The 20335-nt window shown below is 41.8% G+C and overlaps 1 protein-coding gene across 1 annotated transcript in view; it reads left to right on the top strand.

The window, feature by feature from the left end:
• The window catches only part of LGR4 (leucine rich repeat containing G protein-coupled receptor 4), a 96604-nt gene that overhangs the window by 48049 nt on the left and 28220 nt on the right, over positions 1-20335 (top strand). The window contains exon 2 of the mRNA XM_068556773.1: positions 3655-3726. Coding sequence (XP_068412874.1) covers positions 3655-3726 — 72 coding nt within the window. The remainder of the gene's footprint in view (positions 1-3654; positions 3727-20335) is intronic.

Below are 20335 nucleotides of genomic sequence, written 5' to 3'. Positions count from 1 at the left end.
TTTCTGGGAAGGAAGGCCACCAAAGGCGGTGAGATTCTTGGCCTGCTGGCTCTCTGTCCGCTAGATTCACACAGCTTCCAGGAGCAGCCAAAACACGGAGGATGATGAGATAACACCTGTTACTTATTTAGCTTCTTATATGTGACGACTTTTTCTGATCTTCACAGCATTCTACAAGGTTTAGTTACTACTTCCTCCATTTATCCAAATGAAGAAGCTAGGACTCAGAAAAGATGAACAGCTTGCCCAAGATCACAGAGCTAGTGCTGGTGAATTGATAGGTAAGCCTTGGTCTCCCAAGCCTGCGCCCTTCCATCCATGCTGGGCTGGCTTCAAGTAAGGCCGTCAGTTCTCTTGAAATTACTCTTCAGAGGTGTTTATGAGTTGGTGGTGCTCTGACCTTGTAAGATTATTTTGTTTTCTATGGTACACTTATTTCCTTTGTAGGAACGCAGGATGGTAGATCTCTCGGTTTAATTACAGATATTCCTGGCAAGATTGTGGTGCTCATAAGGAATGTCAAGGCACTGACCCAGAGGTGTTACCTTCTAGCTGAAAATTTTCTAGACCACTTTCTTTTACTTATGTATTTTAGTAATTTATAGGCATATGAGCCCAATATATTTGTAATTATTGGCTTAGGACTTCCATTTGTAAATGGTTACAGTTAACTCGTCACCCCCAGCATCCTTTCCAGCCTCAAGCTCTCTTGTCGGTACTGGTGATGTCAGGTCTGGAATATACTCTTAAGGCTGTCTGTAGGTTGTTTATCACCATTAGTCCTCATTATTTTAAATGAGTACCCACCCACCTTATACTCTGTAACTACATGTTTCCAGAGCTTCTCTGGAGATAACATCTTCCAGGTCCCCCCTCCCTTTCTTTTATTTATTTACTTTTTTCTCTTCCTTATTCACAAATGCTTTGTAACTGAGGCCTAGAAAATATGATGGAAAACACCTAGAAAGATAGAACTCTGAGTCTGTGAAATTCAGATCAATTTGGAAACAAGTGTTGTTTCTGAACCTGAAGCTTTGAAACAAAACCTCACCATGTGTTTAACACATATTAGTTTGTAAATATGGAGTCCCACTAATTGCATTTATAGCTCACAGCAAAGCTACCTGTTATGTCTTGTTACTCTGAGGGGGAAAAAAATGAGAGAGTTATATAGATGTATGCATTTTTAAAAACTGGAATGCAGGGAAGAGTGTGGTATAAATTCTCTCATAATTATGTGTCTTTTTCTGGTGAGGCAGTCAGTCAGTTTTTCTGTTGCTGTGATACTCACCTGAATTCAGGTGTGCCAAACTTAAGAGGAAACAGTATGGAGTGCCTCCTTTTGTAAAGTAATAAATTATGGTTGTCCTTTCTCCTTTTATTGGAATGACAAAAGAACACCAAAATTGTGTGATGTTTTACAGAATCACTGCTTACTCATTATTATTTTACTTTTCAACGTGAGTAAAAGTTTTGTTGCATTCTTAAGAGTGAATTTATTGGTTAAGGGCAAATGTGCTCCAGTGGGAGTGACTCAGTAGTTTTATAATGGCAAACTAGTAGTCTTTAAATTTTGCGTTATGGTAAATTTTTCAGAAACATGCCTTTTCCATCAAATGAACCTCATATATCTTCATCAGAGAGGATGAGCCCCTCCATGAAAACTACCAAAAAAAAGAAGAAAAAAGTGAATCACAGAAGTATATAATGTCAGGCCAGGAAGCCCCCCAGTCAATCAGTTCAACTCCCCCATTGTACAGATGAGCAAACTGAGGCCCAGGATGAAACAGTATTCCATCTGACCCCTATTTGGGTGCTATTTCTCTCTCACCTTGCTCCAGCGTTTATGAAAAATGAAGGGTTCCCCCTCCCCCTCCTCCAGGGATAATGATAGCTGATTAAATTAGTATCAGGGCCTGCATTTAAAAATAATAATTCCTTGAGAAGTATATTAATTTTGTTTTTCTTGTAAGTTATCTTTAGTAGAATTTGAGTTGTTTTTAATGATAGACAATTTTGGAATGCATGTGAATCCGTATGGTCTTGGGATTCGTCTCCAGAGAATTTTCAGAACTTTGTTTCTTCAATGGCTAAAGCTATTTATAGCTCTTGTTTTTAATCATCAAGCAGAAGCGCTCTTCCTGAGATTCATTGATGATTGTGCCAAGGTCTTGGAGGCAGTATCCGTCCCTCTTTTTAACCTTGGTAGGACTCAGGGTTTGCTTTATGTCTTAACTACTTACTGGAGCAAAGTAGCAGGATTCAAATGATATTTTAGAAGACTCAGAGTTTGGAGTTAAGATCTTGGACTGTGGAGCTCACATTTCCTGTTACACCACTTGTTGGTGGCCTCAGGGAGGTTACTTTGCCCCAGTAAGCCTTGGTTTCCCCAATCGTAAAGTGAGATTTGATACGCAGTCTTATCCCATGATCAGTACTCTCAACATGTTAGCTGCTACTGCTGTTTTTGCAACTGCCATTCTTATTATTCCCAAGCCAAGAAGTTTTCCAAACCTGCCTTGGGAAAGGCTAGTAAGAAGAGATGCAAGTACCATTTCTAAATGTTCGTGAGAGGAAAGATGGGGAGAAGGGACTCACCTACCTTGATACTCAAGGTGTCCTTTAAAGGAAATTTTTACCTGACCAAAGTAGTGAAAAGAACAGTGGTATTGTTGTCGGCTGGTTTTTGTGTGCTTGATGTCTCTGCCACCTCCTTAGACTATTATGTCTAATCCAGTTGTGGGAAAGTCACACGTGTGAATTTTCATGGTGGTTTCTAGAAAGGAGAGACCTCTGGGCTGAGCCAGATAATTTAACAGCAAATAAGAGGCAGAGGCATCTGGGTAAGGCAGGCAACCCAGAGCCTGCGGGGGCTGTCCCTGGTGAGGCTGCCTTCAGCTGCCTTTCACAGTGTCCAGATTAAGTAGAGTGTGGAAGGAGAAAGCCAGTTCAAAAGGCAGCTGCCAGGGAAGAAGGAAATGGTTAATAAAGAATTTTTTTCAGCTGCTTAAACTAGTTAATTGTCAAGTGATATCGTCAAGTGAGCACCCTCCTTGCTGCTGCCTCTTTAAGGAAAAACTGGAAATGGACCGCATACCTGTCATGTATGCACTTGTTTGCAGCCTGCATCTGTTCATAGGCTAAAAATGAAATCTACTTACAGCTATTACCTGGAGGACTTTTATAGGTTTTGCAGAAAATACGACTGGGGTACAGTTAGGACCTGTTTTATTATCCCAGACAGTGGCTTAAGAAGCCATCCGTACCTGCAGATCTCTTTTATCAAGTTCTGGGTATTCATCTGTTTATTTTTATCAGGTACAGCACTTTGAAAACCAGAGCAATGAAAAGCCACACCGGCTCACTTATTGTAGGTCTTTGGAGACATTTTTTTCCAAGAATACTTAAAGGGTGAAAACCCAGGATCTGGGTATGTTATAAATGATGGGACGTAATTTATAATAAAAGATTTAACTTTTCTGTTTTCTGAGCATTGCATTCTGAAGCTAAATTATGACTATTCCTATGTCTGTCTTCTATGCTCATTTTTCTTGTTTCTTTACAAAATTTCAGCACCTAATTATTTTTCTGTTGACTTAAGTGCTTTAAGTCTAATATCACTTAGTTAACAATCTTCTTAACTTTGTTTTCCAGGGATATCAGCATGAACAACATTACTCACTTACCAGAAGATGCATTTAAGAACTTCCCTTTTCTAGAGGAGCTGTAAGTATTCTTTCGAGAAATGTTTTTTGGTTATTTGTTTGTTTCTCCTGTTCTCTTTGGGAGCTCTTATGACAGAGATAGTCTACCGTTTCTCAGGGGGCGCTCAGAGAGCTTGGTTCAGTGGCCTTTGTACAGAGGAAATCATATGTTTTGGGGCAAAACAAATTTGAGTTTTTAAGAAGTATGATTGCTGAAGTTATTTTTGAAAGCCAGAACGAAAAATGCTACTTCCATAGGACTTTTTTTGCCGCAATTATTATGACCATGAATGCTGCAGTGACACAGGTTAATTACAGTGTTATCCCAAGATAACAAGGCTGCAGTGTAATTACCGTGGTTGCCACAGGACTTGCTGTGTGGATAACAGAACCATGAAGAATAATCCAAAGTATTTCAGGGTCATGATGCGGCAGACAGCCTCTACGTGAATGAGCAGAAAACTGTCTCCTTGGACATTGGCAAGTGGTCTTGGGGGTTGGGATGAGGGCGTGGTGCATCTTACAGGTCTCTGAGAACACCTTTAACATTAAGGCTGTTTCCGAACTTGGCAGTGGCATCTCACTGCCAATTTAACAGTTTCCAAAATTGGAAAGTTAACAGTTTAAAATTTCCAATTTAACAGTTTACATGGGGGAAAATTTCTTTCCACCTGTTACAACCTCCATTTTGTTTTGCTCTCCACACTTATTTGAAGTTCATCATCAAAATAAGCACTTTTAGATTTTATAGGAATTGGGAACGATAGATTTTAAGAACACAGGTTAAAAAAATAAAAGCAGAGTTGACTCAAGTTAAATGGAGGCTTTTAAAAACGGCTAAGCCAGTGGGTTATGTAATATGTAGAGGCAAGAAGGTGACAGTTTGATGGTAAGAACATCAAAGAGCTATGGCCCTGAAGGAATCTAAATTCATATTACGGATTGTGCCCTACAGCCAGCTGTTGAGTATTAGATCCAAGTCAGTGACTGTCTCCTATCTTAACCCGGCCCCTCCCCGCACATGGGGAACAGGAATCAAATATAAGCCAAGCAGGTTGTGCTCGCCTCTTCGGACAGAGTATTGAAACAGCAGTTAAGGATTTAGTGAAGTTAAGGAGAAGTTTTCCTTCCCACACTGCTTAGTTGAACATAATGTTCCCACAGAAAAAATTGGACAGAGGTTATTTGCCACTTCCAAGCTTGTGAACTGGGTCAAGTTACTTAACCTCCCTCTGTTCAGTTTCTTTGTCTTTAAGGTGCAGATAAGACAGAATGAATTAAATAGATGAATGAATGAATTAAATACTTAGGACAGTGCATGAAGCAGAGTGAGTGTTATGTAAATGCTGGCTGGTATTTATTTCACTATTTTAAAAGTGCCTAAAGGGGAAACAAAGCTGCAGCCTATATACCAACTGTTGCCATTGGTACAAGGTTTAAATGTATGTTTTACTTTATTTTTGCCTTTTTTTTTCTTGAGTGAACATTAATTCTTTTGTAAGACATAACTCTTCAGTTTTAATTAAACATTTAAATTCAATGAAAAAGCAGTGAACTAGGTATTTGAATCCCTCACTTCTCACCCTCCCAATCAAGCTCTAGGATGCTTCACCTATTTCTTTTTATTTCACATACAGTTTTAGACTTTAGGATTAGTCTCCCTTTACAGAAGTAATTATTCAGCGAAAGGCCATTAATGAGCAGTTGTTCAGCCGTTGTATCACCACCAGGAATGTGAGACGTACCAGGTGGGAAATGGAGAAGCCCTCGTTGCTCTGGGTGGGCGGTGGTGGGAAATGGAGAAGCCCTCCTTGCTCTGGGTGGGTGGTGCGTGCCGACCAGTTTGTCGATGCCTTTGGTTGCCAGCCAGGGCACTCGGAGGGATTTGGTAGTGGGTGCCTGGATGCAGAGTCTGCCCTGGTTAATCTCTGCTTTGTGAAGTTCGCATCTTGGATTTCTTAAAATCTCAAATGACCGAGCATATGTCAAGCTCATGAATTCTGTCAACCGAGAGTTTTAATTGGAACCAAATTGGATTTGACTGCTAGTTCTTTGTAGGAGGTCATGTTCTCTCTGCATTCTGCTTATGGCAGTGAGGAAGCCCATCAAATCAAGTCTGTACAGCTTCTCCAAATACTGTATGGGATTTCAAAAATGAATTCAGTCAGGAGAGTTGATGGTTAATTTTACAGAATTCTTCAGAATATTCTTTAATATGCTGGGAATACTTAAGGCATTCAAGGGAATTTCTTTTCTATGTTAATAGAATCAGGGTAAGAAGCCCATGTTTTTTCTTTATAAAACACTGCAGTTGAGTTCGACATTCCAAAATGATGCTGCATGAGTATTGTAATATTTCATAAACAGCGTCACCCTTTGTCCAGAAGTCATCTGGAAGTCATTTAAGCGTGATTGTGAAGCTAAAGTGCCCTGAGCAGAAATGAGTGATTTACTGAGGATTTTTTTTTTTTCCCCATGATAGTTAATAAGGTGTACTTTACAAGATGTGACTGGTTTGGCCGAATTTTATATGATAATCCAGAATGCTGGGAATATTGGGTGGAATCACTTCCCAACTTAATAAGTGTTTATAGATACTTACACATTCACTTATTCTTTCGACAAAGACTGAATCCTGCTCTGTGCCAGGTCCTGTGGTGGGTGCCAGGGATACCGAGACAAGTAAGTATGGTGTTTGTCCTTGGAGCTGACAGTCTAGAGCTGTGCTGTAGCCACAGGTGGTTATTTAAATCTAGATTTACAAAAATTAAAATTAAATTAAAAACCCAGTTCTTTAGTTGAATTAGCCATCTTTCACGTGCTCAGTAACCACCTGTGGCTAGTGGCTATTGTGATGGACAGTGTGGATATAGAAAGTTTCCATCATTGCAGAAAGTTCAGTTGGATAACATGGGTCCAGAGGGAGAGGTGGAACCAACACTTGGTGCAACATGGTAAAGACTGTCCAACAAGTGAATGCTGGGTCAGCAGAAGCCTGAAATAACCTGTTTACTTGAGACTGGAGGATTTGGGAAAAGCTTTCCAGAATAGCTTCAGCTGAGTCTTGAAGGACACATGGGAATTAGCCAGGTGAGGATGGGTAGTAAGGGCGCTCCAGGAAGACCCTTATAGCATGTGCAAAGGCATGGAGGTAGACATTTCAGAAGTGTTAGGACACTTAGGAAGTGTTAGGAAGTTGTTAGTTATTCCAGTTGAAATACAGAGAAATGTGAAATACTGAAAGGTAGAGAAATGTTAGGAGATGTGGCCAGATCATCAGGGAACTTTTTTAAGCTGAGGAGTCTAGACTTTATCCTGAAGGAGTTGAATTGGGTATGAGGGTGAGCTAGAGGGAGGCGACTAGGATTCTTTGTCCTGAATGACTAGATGCCATTCACTGATGTTTTTTCCCCCTTCTTTCTCTGGGTATCTAAAAACATAGGATCTGGCCCTGAATTCAATCCATAAAATGCCTAGAATCTTGGGACAGTCTCTTGATTTTCTCACCTCAGTTTCCTACTCTTTAAAATGGGACTCTTCACAGTAGTATTGTAAAGGGAAGAGGGGATTATTTACGTAAAAGTGCTTTGTGACCATGAAGTGCTACACTGACATGAGTAATGTAAATTTCACTAATCCCCTTAAATATTGCAGTCTTTCTTGAAGTATTTGGGGGAGAGGTTGTTTTGCCCGGAGATGGGAATTGGAGTGGGCCGATATAGGTTTCTGTTAGCGACGTGAAAGGAAAAGCAGAATTTTGGGAAAATATTAATTTAGCATCCACAGGATTGGTTGTCTGATGTGATGCCGCCGCAACTATTTTTGGCTCTCCTTGGGACCTGTCAGGGCATTGGTAGCCATTTAAGGAATGGCTGAAATGTGGAGTTGTGAAATTGATTTAATTAGAAACAGCAGAAGGAATATCCAACTACTTTTCTGTAGGCTCCCACTGAGAAATCCACGGATGTTACTTTGAGCTTAGATGTTGCAACAGCAGTGGAAACCGTTGCCAGCTTTGGCACTTGCACAGTTATTGTTTAATACATACTATAAGACTGGGCTAGTTCTATCCATGTCAAAATGTACTTTGACTTTAGAACTCTTTGCAATGCTAAAGTGAAAATTAGGTCTCTGAGTACTCGTTTTTTTGGTGCGTAGGACAATTAATTCTAAGTAGAGGCATTACTTTACAAAAGAGGACTAGTAAGTAATTTGAACAGGGAGATACAGAGTGGGTCAAAACTAAAAATTTTAAATACTTTAATTTAGCCAATACTTACATATAAGACTGTATACACACACATACATGCACACAATATTCAACGTGTGTACATTTTTTTCTGAACCATTTGAAAGTAAGGTGTAATCATAATTTTCCTTTACCGCTAAATAGTGCATTGTTTATTCCAAAAACACAAGGACGTTTGCTTAAATAATTGCAGTACTGTTGTCAAACTCAGAAAACTAGCATTGATATGTATTATCTGGTCTGTAATTCTCATTCAGATTTGATAGCTGTTCCACTAATATTCTTTATAGCAAAAAAAAAAAAAAAATTCTGGTTCAGGATACAATTTAGAAACACAAGTTGCACCTGTTTGCTGTCGTGCTAATCCATTTCGAATTTCTAAAACTATGTTTTGTGGTCTCTATTTGAGTTACTGCATATAATTAAAATTGGTCAAGCCTGGCAAAGGGAAATTATTTTAGGGTTCAATAGAAATAATAATGGCAGCCAACGTTTACTGAGAGTTTATTATGTACCAAAAACTTAGTGCATACTATCTGGTTTAATGTTCACAAGACCCCTGTCCCAATGAGGCAGATAGAATTTATCATCACCCTGATTTATAGATGAGGACATGGAAGTTTTAGAGAGGTGAAAAACTCCCTGGGTCATATAGTAAATAGCAGAGCCAGGATCTGAATACATGCCGATCTGATTCAAGTCTTTCCTCTTAATTTCTAAGCTGTGATACTGCCTCAAGAGGCACAGGATTGGAAGGAAGCTTAAGAGGACATCTGTTTACTGTCGTCTACAATTCTAACTATGCTCACAGCTAACCATCAAAGGTGGTTGGCTGCCCAACATTTCCCTTAGTAATAAGTTCATTGAACAAAACACTTGTTAACAAGGAGGTCTTCCTAGAATGAGGTTTTCTGGTCTAGCCACACCATCTTATAGATGAGAATATCAAGGCTCAGCAGTAGATGAGTGACTTGTTCCAAGTGCCACAGTGAGTATGTATCTGAGCCAGAATTAGACCTACCTAGTTCAGTGCCATGTCCACTATATCCTGTCACCTTTCATATCTCTGAGATGCATAAGTAGTCTCAAATAGTCTTACTGGGTTGTTTAGAGTTCTAGAAAATAGCTGAGGATTGTTCTCTTCCAGTACTTAGAAGGAATTTCCTTTGCTTCCAAACTAACGTTTGACTTGCTTAACATTTACTCCCTTGATGAAGGGCTTCTCAGATAAGTTTTATCAACTGCAATAATTTCCCCCAAAAGGCAAAAGAGTTCCTCAGTTGCTCCAGTGATATTTGACAGTTAAAAATATTACATTCTTTGAAGCATTCTCTTGTCCCACTTTTTAGTGCTCTGATAGGATGACTTGGTAGCGATGATCCCTACACTTGCTGTTGGGAAGTACATAATCATCTCACAGAGGAGTATCAATGCTCTGATGCATACCATTCCCTGTGTGTCATGTGGAGAGCTCTCAGATTAGGTTATAAGGATGAAAAGAGAAATGGAGGGACCTTGTACTAATTGGCCCTACTATGTACCAGATAGGCCCTCCTAGAACAACCATTGGTTTGTTTTAACTCATAAAATTCTGTAAGCTATATTTATTCCCATTTTGCTGATGAGGAAGCTGAGTTTTTCCTCAGAGAGGTTGAGTAACTTTCCCAAGGTCACACAGCATGTTAGTAATGGGCCTGGTAGATGTGGAAAGGATGAGGAAAGACTTATTAGACAATCCATTGATTCACCAAACTTGTGTTAGGTAAAGCGCTATGTGCAGTGTTGAATTAAACTGGGATTCTTGCCTTCGAGAGAGATGAGTGAATGGTGGTGTAGAGTTACAGGAGTTCAAAGCAGAAGGGAAATAACTTCAAGCAAAAAAGATTAAGGAAGACTTCATCAAAGAGCTGGCATTTCTGGAGAGCCTCGAGGGATAGTAGGAGCTATTCATGAGGAGATGTGGAAAAAGGAGGATGAGCAAAGATATGGCGACAGACTGGGATAGGGAGGAGGAAAGCTGTGGTATTTGGTCTGAGTTTAGGGCTGAATTCCTGAAAGGAAATTATGGGAAAGAAACCTTGAAAGGAGTTCAGGGCCAGGCTGAGGACCTTTCTTGGCAGACTCATGGAGGGGTGTCAAGTTTTGAGTGGCTATGGAAGTTTTTTGAGCTAGGAAATGACTTGATCAGATGTGACCTTCCATCAGTATAATCTCATATCAGAGGTTAGGATGCTTGGGATTGAGAGAGGGTAGGAGACAGATGAAGATGATAATGGCAATAGTCCAGGTGAGACTTGTGAGACTCTGAACTAGGGTAGATGAGAGGCAGTGAGAGGGAGGAGGGAACTCAGCCAAAGATGTTATGGGAATAGAAGCAAGAGGACATCTCAGCTGGGATGACAGGGGGTGTCATTGATAACACTTCATTTTTAGATTACCAGGAGTCTGGTGGTGCTTTGACAAAATGAAAGACCATGCAGAAAGAGAAACTGTTTCAGAAGAGAAGACAGCATATGCAGTTTTTGAACATACATCTTGAATTTAGGTGAGAGGTGGGTAGGGGTGTCTGGAAATATAGGTGTGGAGTTGAGACTAGAGATTTATGGGTGTGGATTATAGAATGGAGTTTCATGGGTATAGATTTTAGAGTCTTTTATTTTGAGGGGATTACTGGAAACATTAGGTTGAAAGAGCTTGCCAAGGGAGAGAGGGTAGAAGGAAAAGGAAGGAGGCCAAAGACAACTTGTTGGGAAACACTTGAATCAGGGTGTGGGAAGAAGACCGAGTGCCAGAGGAGCAGGAGAACTAGGGCAGAACTGTGCCCGGGGAGCTGCAGGAGGGGAGGTTTTTCACAAGAAATGAAGGCTCAACATTGACATGCTAGAGAAAGGTGCCCACAGCCAGATTATGAGAAAAGGCCTTGAATTTAAGTTGTGTTTTTTTTAAGAGTCATTTCTACTGAGGGTTGTGAGAGTAACTTTGGGATAAAGAAGTTCATCATGAAGCAGGCATTTGGGGTCTGCTAGTAGGTAGTTTCTGGTTTGGGGAGAGAAGATAAAGTTTGGAATATGTCCAGTATCTGACAGGAGTCCACAGGGTGTAAGAGACAAAAACCCAGCTGAGGCATAGAAGATTTATTGTTTCATGTAGATCTAGGAAGTCTAGAGGTGGAATTGGCTTCAGATTGTCCTGGATCTCGAGGTTTCACAGTTGAGAGAGTTTTCTCATGCTTTCCATTTCTCAGCTTCAGTTGTCTCTACTTTTGTGTTTTGGCTTTGTTCTTTGTTCTATAGTGGGAGAAATAACCTTCAGCAGCCCCCACGTACATCTTTGCATCTTGAGATCCAAGATGAATATCTAAAGTCTTCCTTGCTGCTTTCAGCAGAAGAGTCCTAGGAGAACTTTCGTTGGCCAGGCTGGCTTCATGTGCCTATCCTTGAACCAGTCACTCTCTTCTGTTTGGGTTGGTATGGTCCATCCTGGGTCCTGGGCTCATCCTCACTAGGACCACCTGGAATAGAGAAGAAGTCCCCCAAAGGGAGCAGAAGGGGGAAGGAAGACACGCCTGAGAGAAAGAAACCCTAGTTATCACGGCTCACTGGAACCTAGTGAGTAGACAACTGTAGGAAATGTTTGTTTACTTGGGTCAACCTGAAATGAACAAAGGATCACTGAAGAATAGGAAGGTTAAAGCCTAGATAATATAAATTTACAGTGGAACCAACAGGCTCTGTAACTTTGTCCTATAGTGCTTAGCAGCTTAGAAGTAGAGGCAGTGAAACATGTGTTATACTCAGAATTGGGGTTTGATAAGTTAGTGTTTCATAAGCAACTAGGGGAAATCAAGCAGGAGAATCAACAGTTCGTTGTTAAAGTGTTTCAGGTGGGATTCAGAAAGTGTAGAGAGGCTAATGAAACCACAGTTTGCTGGCTCATTTACCTATTTTAATCAAAGCTAATTATTTGTTCTTTGACTAAAAGTAGTACTGACTACAAGTAAGTGAAAATGTCTTTAATATTCTACTGGCATGATTGAATTTTCCAGTAAGGAAATAGGCTAAGTCATTTCTTTCATGTATTGTCCACTCTTAGTCAAGTCATGCTTATTTAACACAATTGTTTTATGCTTTAGTAGAATTTTAACTCAGAATTTGTTCATCATTTTCCCCTGCTGGACTTTATGTATACGTCAAAGATTACGTTAGAGCTGCTAGAAATATTTGTATCATTGATGCACTTGCCTTTGTAAGGAAATGATCCTAAAATTAATGGATACTCAATTTTTAAAGTCTGGATGCATAGAAAGATAAGGAGAAGGGAGGAAAAGTAATCACCTATTATCTTGCACTGAGCAATACCCACGGTTAATATTTTGTCGTTTATACTTCCCGACTTTTCTCTTAGTATATGTATGTAATTTCTTTTCTCAGCATGATTGGTTAAGACCAATCAGAATTTACTCATGGAGCTAAGTCATATTTGAATAAACCCAGGCTCTGCCACAAAGTCTTGAGTGGGTATGTGGTAGGCAACCAACAGTATGTACCATAGTTCCTCTCTATCCAATTCACAGCTTACCCATTTTATTCAGTCTATTTTGAGCCCTTTCTGCCATAAGAAGCCTTCCCTGGTCCTTATCCAAATTCCTCTTGCACTTTCTCTGCCCCTCACCATTTAATGCTGGATTGAGTGCCTTGTTATTTTGTGCTCTAAGCGTGTCAGTATGCACCTGTCTATTCAACTCCGTGGACTTTCCTCTAAGAGCAGCACTTATTGTCACACACCTCCTGCATGACCTTTGGTGACAGTGACCACATTTTTGAATTTGAAATTGAGGGAAGGGTTAAGACAAAGGATCTCTTCTTATTTTGAGTTTATTATCAGCCTATATAAAAACTAAATTCCATTGATGTCTTATGTTTAATGAATTATCCTTATTTAAAAGAAAAGAAATGAGAAATGTCTTGGGAAAACTCAGTACTTAACTTTGCCATACCTATGGTGTTTGGCTTGTAGTAGAAGGTCAATATTTGTTGGTTGATGTTAGCTGTAATTTTTTTTTTTTAAGCTGTAACATGTTTCCTCATATGGCTAGATATTACATGTGTTTAGTGCCAGAAGATAAATGACTAGGTTGTCAGGATAAACTTTGCTCAGGAAATGTAACTATTGCCGGGGTTTTTATTGATTTACCTATAAAATAAAGTCTTCTATGGGTTACTTGCTCTAAGAGGAAGTGAGAGACACAAAAGGGCAGTCGGGTGCCGGTGGAACTTAAGTTTCTTGAATTGAATAAAGCTCTTTTAGTATGTGGAAGAGTTCTAGATGGCCTGTAGACTGAGTTTTAGCAAGGACAAGCTTATTTTTTGTTAAGCATTACTACTTTCATTTTTGTGCATTTAGACAACTATGTAATATGATATATATATATGAAATAATTTTCCCCTCTCTGCAAAGGAAGACTACATTAAAAAACCTTGGGAATAATAAGGGTTCTTAATACATGCATGTTCAAAAAATATATTTAATTTTTACATATTCTTCCATGAAAGTTATATGAAAGTATAAAACTCTTCTCTGGTATGTGAAGAAATAGGGTAAAATGTTGTTAGTTGATTCAGGACTCTCTGCTCTACTGTGGCGGATGAAGTTTATTTAACCTTGGTGGGAAGAATGTCCAAGGAGACCTGTCAAGGATGCTAGTCAGTGGTTGGCCCTCGGCATTACCAAGAAAAGAGCCACATCCTTTGGTCCTTTGGAAGTCAGTCACAAAACAACATGGTTTTGTTTCTAGAGTTTCCAGTATTTTGTTTTGATCACCTTATTTTATTTCTAAGATTTACATTCTTTAGCTATGCTGTAGGATCTTAGACAAGGCACAGAGGAAACAGAGGCTCACTTTCCTCATCTGTTTAAAAAAAAATTAACAGGAGCAGGCCCACTGCAACATGGTGGGGTAATGACAATGAAAACTGTTACACAAATGTTAGTTTTTGTTAAGATGTACGGATACCAAATATCCCTAAATGGGAACAGTACACTTCCTGAGTTCTCAATTTTTCACAGGAGCCAGCAGAGTTCTGAGCCCATAGTAGGGCCTTAAGATATAAATAAATAGATGATTAAGGACTTATTAGAGGTACACATTATCAGTTTTTGTAAATTTTACTTTTAAAACTGTTGCAAACATTTTGGGTCCTGCTGACGTCAAATTATATTTCATAGGAGAGCGTCGCTCACCTCCTGTTGGACGCTTTCCCGTGCGTGGCCTTCCTGGCCCAGTTCAGTTTTGAATTGGATGCACCATCTCTGAAGGCAGAGTCAGGGCTCGTGGTTGCATCTGTGGAACTTGGCCCAGAGCATGGCACCGTGCTGGTGCACCCGCTCGAGAGAATTTAATGGCACCGCAGGAGGGGCAGCCCGGATGTGTGTGGGTCCCATCTGGGAGAGGTCGTATGCATGGCGTTGAATGAGGATCTCTTGGGGGTGGGGACACGTAGGTGTGGAAAGAAATGGTGAGGGAGGCGAGAAGCCGTGGCCAAGGGGTAGATAAACGGGGCCCAGAAGGGAAGGGTGGTGCTCACTGTCGTTCTTCTGGCAGGACTTGCCACAAGGCCAGGCCATCCGGTAACCACCTCTGCAAAGTGGCGGTGGGCATGTGAGCGGCTGGGAGGCTGTGGCTCTGTCACCTATGGTCCAGGTCCTCTCCACCAGGGGATGGAGAAATTGCCACAAGCAAATCTCTCTGTTGTTTGCGTGCAGCGCATGCTGGGGCCTGGGGCTTCCTGCTGCAGTTGCTTTGCCTTCCTCTGCTCGCTTCTCCCCATGGCTCCTCACAACAGCTGCTGGAAGCTTCTGACCCCTCCTCCGCCCTCCCCCTAGCCAGCCCATGTGTCTAGTCAGTGTGGATAGTATAGTCCTTACCCCACTGATTCTTGGCTGGAATTCCAGCCAAATGGCTACGGGGACATTTCTGTCATAGACCAGAAGAAACCTAGATCCAGGCACTTCTCAGAGACATGACACCAATTGGCATACTGTCTATTTCACATTCGCCTCTCTTGTTGCTTTAAATTGCTTCCCAAGTGAAGAAATCCCAGTCTATTCAGCGCATCTCACGAAGGTAGGAACCCTCTGGCACAGGTGACCACGGACCAGTGTCCATTTAACCAGCGCTGTTCCTGCTTTCCTTCTTCTGGGAGGGATGGCAGATAGAAAATATCATGTAGCATATGCATTAAGAATCGAGGATATAATTGAAAACTCTAGCCTCCCCTAGAAGGAGCCCCTAATGTGAATCCATGGTCCTTATGAATAAAAATGCACACAAAACAGACTCATAAAGACATCATACGCTGAGCCACTTGTATCCTGTTTCCTGGAACAGTTCCAAATCCGAAGGGAGCGTGGAAGGCTAATGGATCAGTTTCCCTCTCCTCCACCCTTTCTCTGTCTCTACCCTCTCCATCTCTGCTTCTGGGACTGTTTTAACAAGCAGAATAAATAGGAGTTGCCTTGAGATAGACTGTGTCCCCATTTGAAGTCCTGCTAGACTTGTTTTAATTCTGTGTGATTGTGTGCACGACCAAGCGTGTGTTGAGATAACACTGTTGACCGGGAGATGGTGTTCTCATGTTCAAGGTCCATCCCACTTCCTTAAGAAAATATACTACCAGAACAGGTTAAGAAAGAAAACTGTTGCCATAGCACTTTCAAATCAAGCCCAAGTAGTTCTGTCCCGTTAGGAGAGCATAGGGGAGTGGGGGAGTAGCAATGAAACAAGAGGAGAAAACATGCAGAAAAGCAAAGTCAGCTTTCCCCACACCTTAAATAGCAGTGTTACCTTTTTTGAATCCAGAGTCTTATACTGGGGTTTAGTTGAGGCATTACAGCAAATACTGAGTGTCTGTTTCATCTAAGGTCCCACGCAAGAGGATCCAAAATGAATACGACCTAGTCACTGCCCATAAGGCACCTATAATACAGTTGAAGGAGTTGCAACAAGTTCATAGTAACCAGAGGCAAAATAAGATGCACCCGACGAGAGAGCTGTGTCTAAGATAACCTGTGGAATCCAAGAAAGGGTATATCATAATAGTTCCACATTGTTGGTAGCATGCAGTTTGCAATGATGATGAATAAGGTTTCAGCTGGCAGAGACTGGAGTTGGAGGTATTGCAGACAAAGGCAGTGCCATGAGTGAGCAAAGAGTCCGAGGTGGGAAAGTAGGGTGTCCTAAAACGTAGGGCACAAGGAACATTCGGGAATAAGGTGAAAAGGGAAGAGAGGATCATACTGAAGGTCTAGCTAATTCAGTGGGGAAAAAAATGCCTTTGGGAAAATGCTCAGAGTTGTGCTTTTTAAGATTTAGATCTCACAGTGTTATAATGAAGTGCTTTGAGGCAGGAGTCTTGTGGAGGTTCATGGCAATAATCCAGGAAGAAGAAAATGAGGGTCTAGACTCAGGTGGCAGGAGGAAGAGTAAAAGAGTGGATGGATGGAGACTTCGCACGAGGCTCCCTATGGGCTTTGGAAACTGAAGAGCTACGGGACGCAGAGGGGTAGGCAGTGATGCCTGGGACCGCCCACCTTTAGCAGGCAGAAGATGGTACCACTTTTCACTCTTCTGTTCTCACCCTAATGAGTTTTTTCTTTAGGGCTTCACAGTCATTGGAAGAATAGTAAAAGATATAAATATCATTATTTACCACATTAAAAAAGTTTTCTGGAGCCAGCCAGTAGGTCCTCATGAAGTGAGACGCTGAGAAAACTGTTGGGTGTAGCGCAGACAAATGCAGGCCTAGAAGGGGAAGGAGCTCCCCTTTGCTAGTAGAGGGCCATGGGTGACAAATTCTTCCTCGGGATCAGCCATCTCTTTTTCTTTGGGGGTTGCTAAAAAAGCACAGTGGAGACTGCTCTGTACCCTAAATAGAGTCAGAGTGAATTTAGGGCATGCCACCCGCCACCCTTAGCCACCCAGGGATCCCATCTTCCCCCGTTTCCCGCTGGTCACCTTTGGCTGTGGGGAAATTCCTCCATAATTGCAGTTCTGAGCTCTTAATGCCGTAGTCCCTGCTGTGAGCACTGATCTGCTGGGTGAGAGCTGTTGCTCCTCAAACCAGGCTATTAACTTGCCCAGGTCCCCTTTGTTTCACCTTCTGGGAATTATTTCCCAGCCTCTTGGTGACACACCAGAGGCATCGAGTTGCCGAAGGACGCGGATAAGCGCTGGAGCCAGTCAGGCGAGAACTGGAAAGCTGGCTCCTCCGCTTACCTGCTGTGTGACTTCTGCCAAGTCACCTAACCTCTCAGGGACTCAGGAGTGAGGCCACTGTCAGGAGATGATTAAAAGGAAAGAATGTAAACCACCTAGCTCAGTGCCTGCAACTGCTCTGGGCACATGACATGGTAGGGTTTTTTCTCCCAGAGATTTTGGGACTTTGTCCCTAACCCTGTTCTTTATTCACTTTGCTCTCTCCTGGATCTGAGTTTTTGGACATGAAGCATCCCCAGGGTCTACTATAAGAAGTACTGGGTCATAAAATCAGCAAAATATAAAGAGGCTTGGGAGGGTGCAATTGCTGAAGCTGCAGAGGCTGCCGTGTTTATTATTCATTAACCCAGGAGCTAGGTAAACATGGGTAGATACATTCCTGAAGGCTCCACCTGATCTGTTTACTCTCCTAAGGAACGAAGTAATCAGAGTGGTGTGAGCACCCCCTCGCTCAGCATTATCACCGCCCGGGCCCGCATCCTAGCAGTGTTGGCTTCTCCAGAGAGCAAGCCTGGGTTTCAGGATGAGTCACGTGCACAGCTCATTTGGTCATTTCTCTGAACTGGAAGTAGTGTAGAAAGAAAGGATGCTTTTGGAAGTTAGGCTCCTTTAGCTTTCCCAGGCTTATAAAGAGGCAGCTTATTGGGACAAGGAAGTAAATGTTTTGGCTAATGTGGCTCAGCACTGTTTTCTGTTGACAAGTAAAGGTAATCAGGTGTTCTGTGCTTTGCCACTTCCTTTGTCACCTTGTAAAATCCTCTTTTCATGAGCCCTAGTACAATAGACTGAACTCCTCAAGGACAGCCCATAGATAGGGGGACATTCAAAAGTAAGAGACGAAAGCACAAGAATCCTGTGACAGCCTTGGTCTGTTTACAGTGTTCATTTTTTGGTGGACTTGAGCTTCTTAAGGCTGGTCTTGCAGATAACAGAGTCACGTGACTACTTGCTGCCCTGGGGGGAAGGAGGCTATTGTCCCTTCTAGTCCTAATGGTCCAATTTGATCTTATAAAATGTGACCTTTTACACACTGCATTACAGCTACGAGCATTATCAGTTGAATGTAATTAGTGGGTCTGGGGTGTAGAAAGCCCCTCGAGAGGGCTTGTACTAAGCCTGCACTAAGGTAGACTATAGGATGCTATCTGTCTTCAAGGAGGAAATGCTGAGAATGCAATTTCTGACTAATGGGTTGACACACTGGTAGGTGGTGACAGAATTGTGGGATGCATGCTCTGTTCTTGGAAGCTTTTGTACTTGGCCTATAAAACTAATGTGCTAGAAACAGCCAGTAGAAGGTAGCCTGTTTAGTTATGCCTTCCAAGAATTCACACATAAGGCATGTTGGTAAGAACTGACATTTTCTAGGGAAGTCACACTGGAGTCGGGGATTTAAGGGGTGAAGATGAGGTTGTGAGGTGAAGCATTTAAGGACATAGTGGTCAAGCTGGCTAGTCTAGAGCCCAGAGGATTTGCTGAGGAGGAATAGTTTTAAATAGAAGTGTTGAAAAGTCTTAACACCATCTTCTGCGGTCCCTCGTTTTACATATGGTGGACCCCATGAGGTGAAAGGCCATGAGGCTGATGGTGCAGAGTAAGCTGTTGTGAGCCTGGGTTGAGGGATGCCCTTGAAGGGCATGCAGTTTAGAGCTTAGGTGCTAGGGTGCCTTGTGAGAAACAAAGTCGTGCACGGTGAGAGGGCTTTCTAGGGAGAATTTAGTTTAGGGGCATGAACCCTGTGTTAAACCTGTAGTGTTGCCTGAGAATCCAGCATGGTTGTCCTTGCAATTGAAGAAATAATTCTACACACTCACTCTTGGTTTCTTGAGTCCTCTTTCACTTTCCCATTCCCTGCAGCACACACACACACACACACACACCTTCAGTACACATTTCTGTGTTAATGCTTAGTTAGTAAGGATCAAGTATTATCCTTTCCAGGGCTATTTGCATTTTAACTGGGACAAAAACTTCAAGAGAAAATAATGCATCTAAAAAATAGAGTTTCAGATCTCTGTGACTTCACGTTTTAGGAAGGGTGAAGGAGCCCTCCTTATGTCCCTAAAATCAGGGTGTCTAAGAAGAACAGATTGAAGTGGGGGGACTTGAAGTCTCAGGAAAGGGTGTCCTCTGCCTGGAGCTGAATAGGTGCTCATATTTGTTAATCAGTGAATGAAACTTTTTAGTGAATGAATGAATTGCCGAATAAGGCTCAGGAGGGCAGGGTGCTTACAGAAGGAAGAGAAAGGGCAATGGAAATTAGACCTATTCGAGGAGGAATTAATATGACTTGATGACTTTGATCCTAAGACATGATGGGGAGAAAGCATTTAAAAAAAAAATCACGCATACAGAATATCATTGCTTGGGAGAGTTCCCCTGATGGAACCAGGAAGCTGGAACAGTCCTATGTTTAATCACCAGGGCACGCAACTATCATCTTTAAGTCAGTACAGTTGACCCTTGAATAACATGGGGGTTAATCCACTGATAATGTATCATCACCCCCACTCCCACCCCTTATCCAAGGTTCTTCCACATCCACGGATTCCGCCAACCTTGGACTGTGTGGTACAGTATTTACTATTGGAAAAGATCTGCGTGGATGTGAACCCATGCCGCTCAAACCCGCTGTTATTCAAGGGTCAACTGTACTTGAAAACCTGCCTCCCGTTCACCTGTTTACAAGTCACTCATACGAGTTGCTGCCCTGCTTCCTGCTTCTTCTCCCTAAAGTTCTCTGTCCAACTTTTCCTCCCATGTCTGAGTGTTTGGGAAAATGGGAGAAAAAGTGGGGCTCAGGATGAGTTGTGTGCTCCTCTCTTACAAAAGGACCCAAGGACTTCTTATCCTTTTCTTACTCCACTCTTACTCGCACTTAAATTTGTCACTTTGAAATGTCTTTAGGAAAACATTTATCTTTAAAAAAAAACACATGCCTTTGTTTGGAAAGTCATGCTTATAGTGACTTTCACTTTTTGCCTCTCTTTTGCACGGAATATGCTGCCCTTGGTTATGGAGAGATAACAGGCTCCCCTTGTCTCCCGAAGGCATTCATTCGTCCTTGACAGACTGGTGTGCTCTGATCTGTATAAAACTCCTGCCTGC

Source organism: Eschrichtius robustus, chromosome 11, assembly GCF_028021215.1.
Source record: "Eschrichtius robustus isolate mEscRob2 chromosome 11, mEscRob2.pri, whole genome shotgun sequence".
NCBI classification, from domain to species: Eukaryota; Metazoa; Chordata; class Mammalia; order Artiodactyla; family Eschrichtiidae; genus Eschrichtius; species Eschrichtius robustus.
This window is presented reverse-complemented; position numbering and strand designations above follow the sequence as displayed.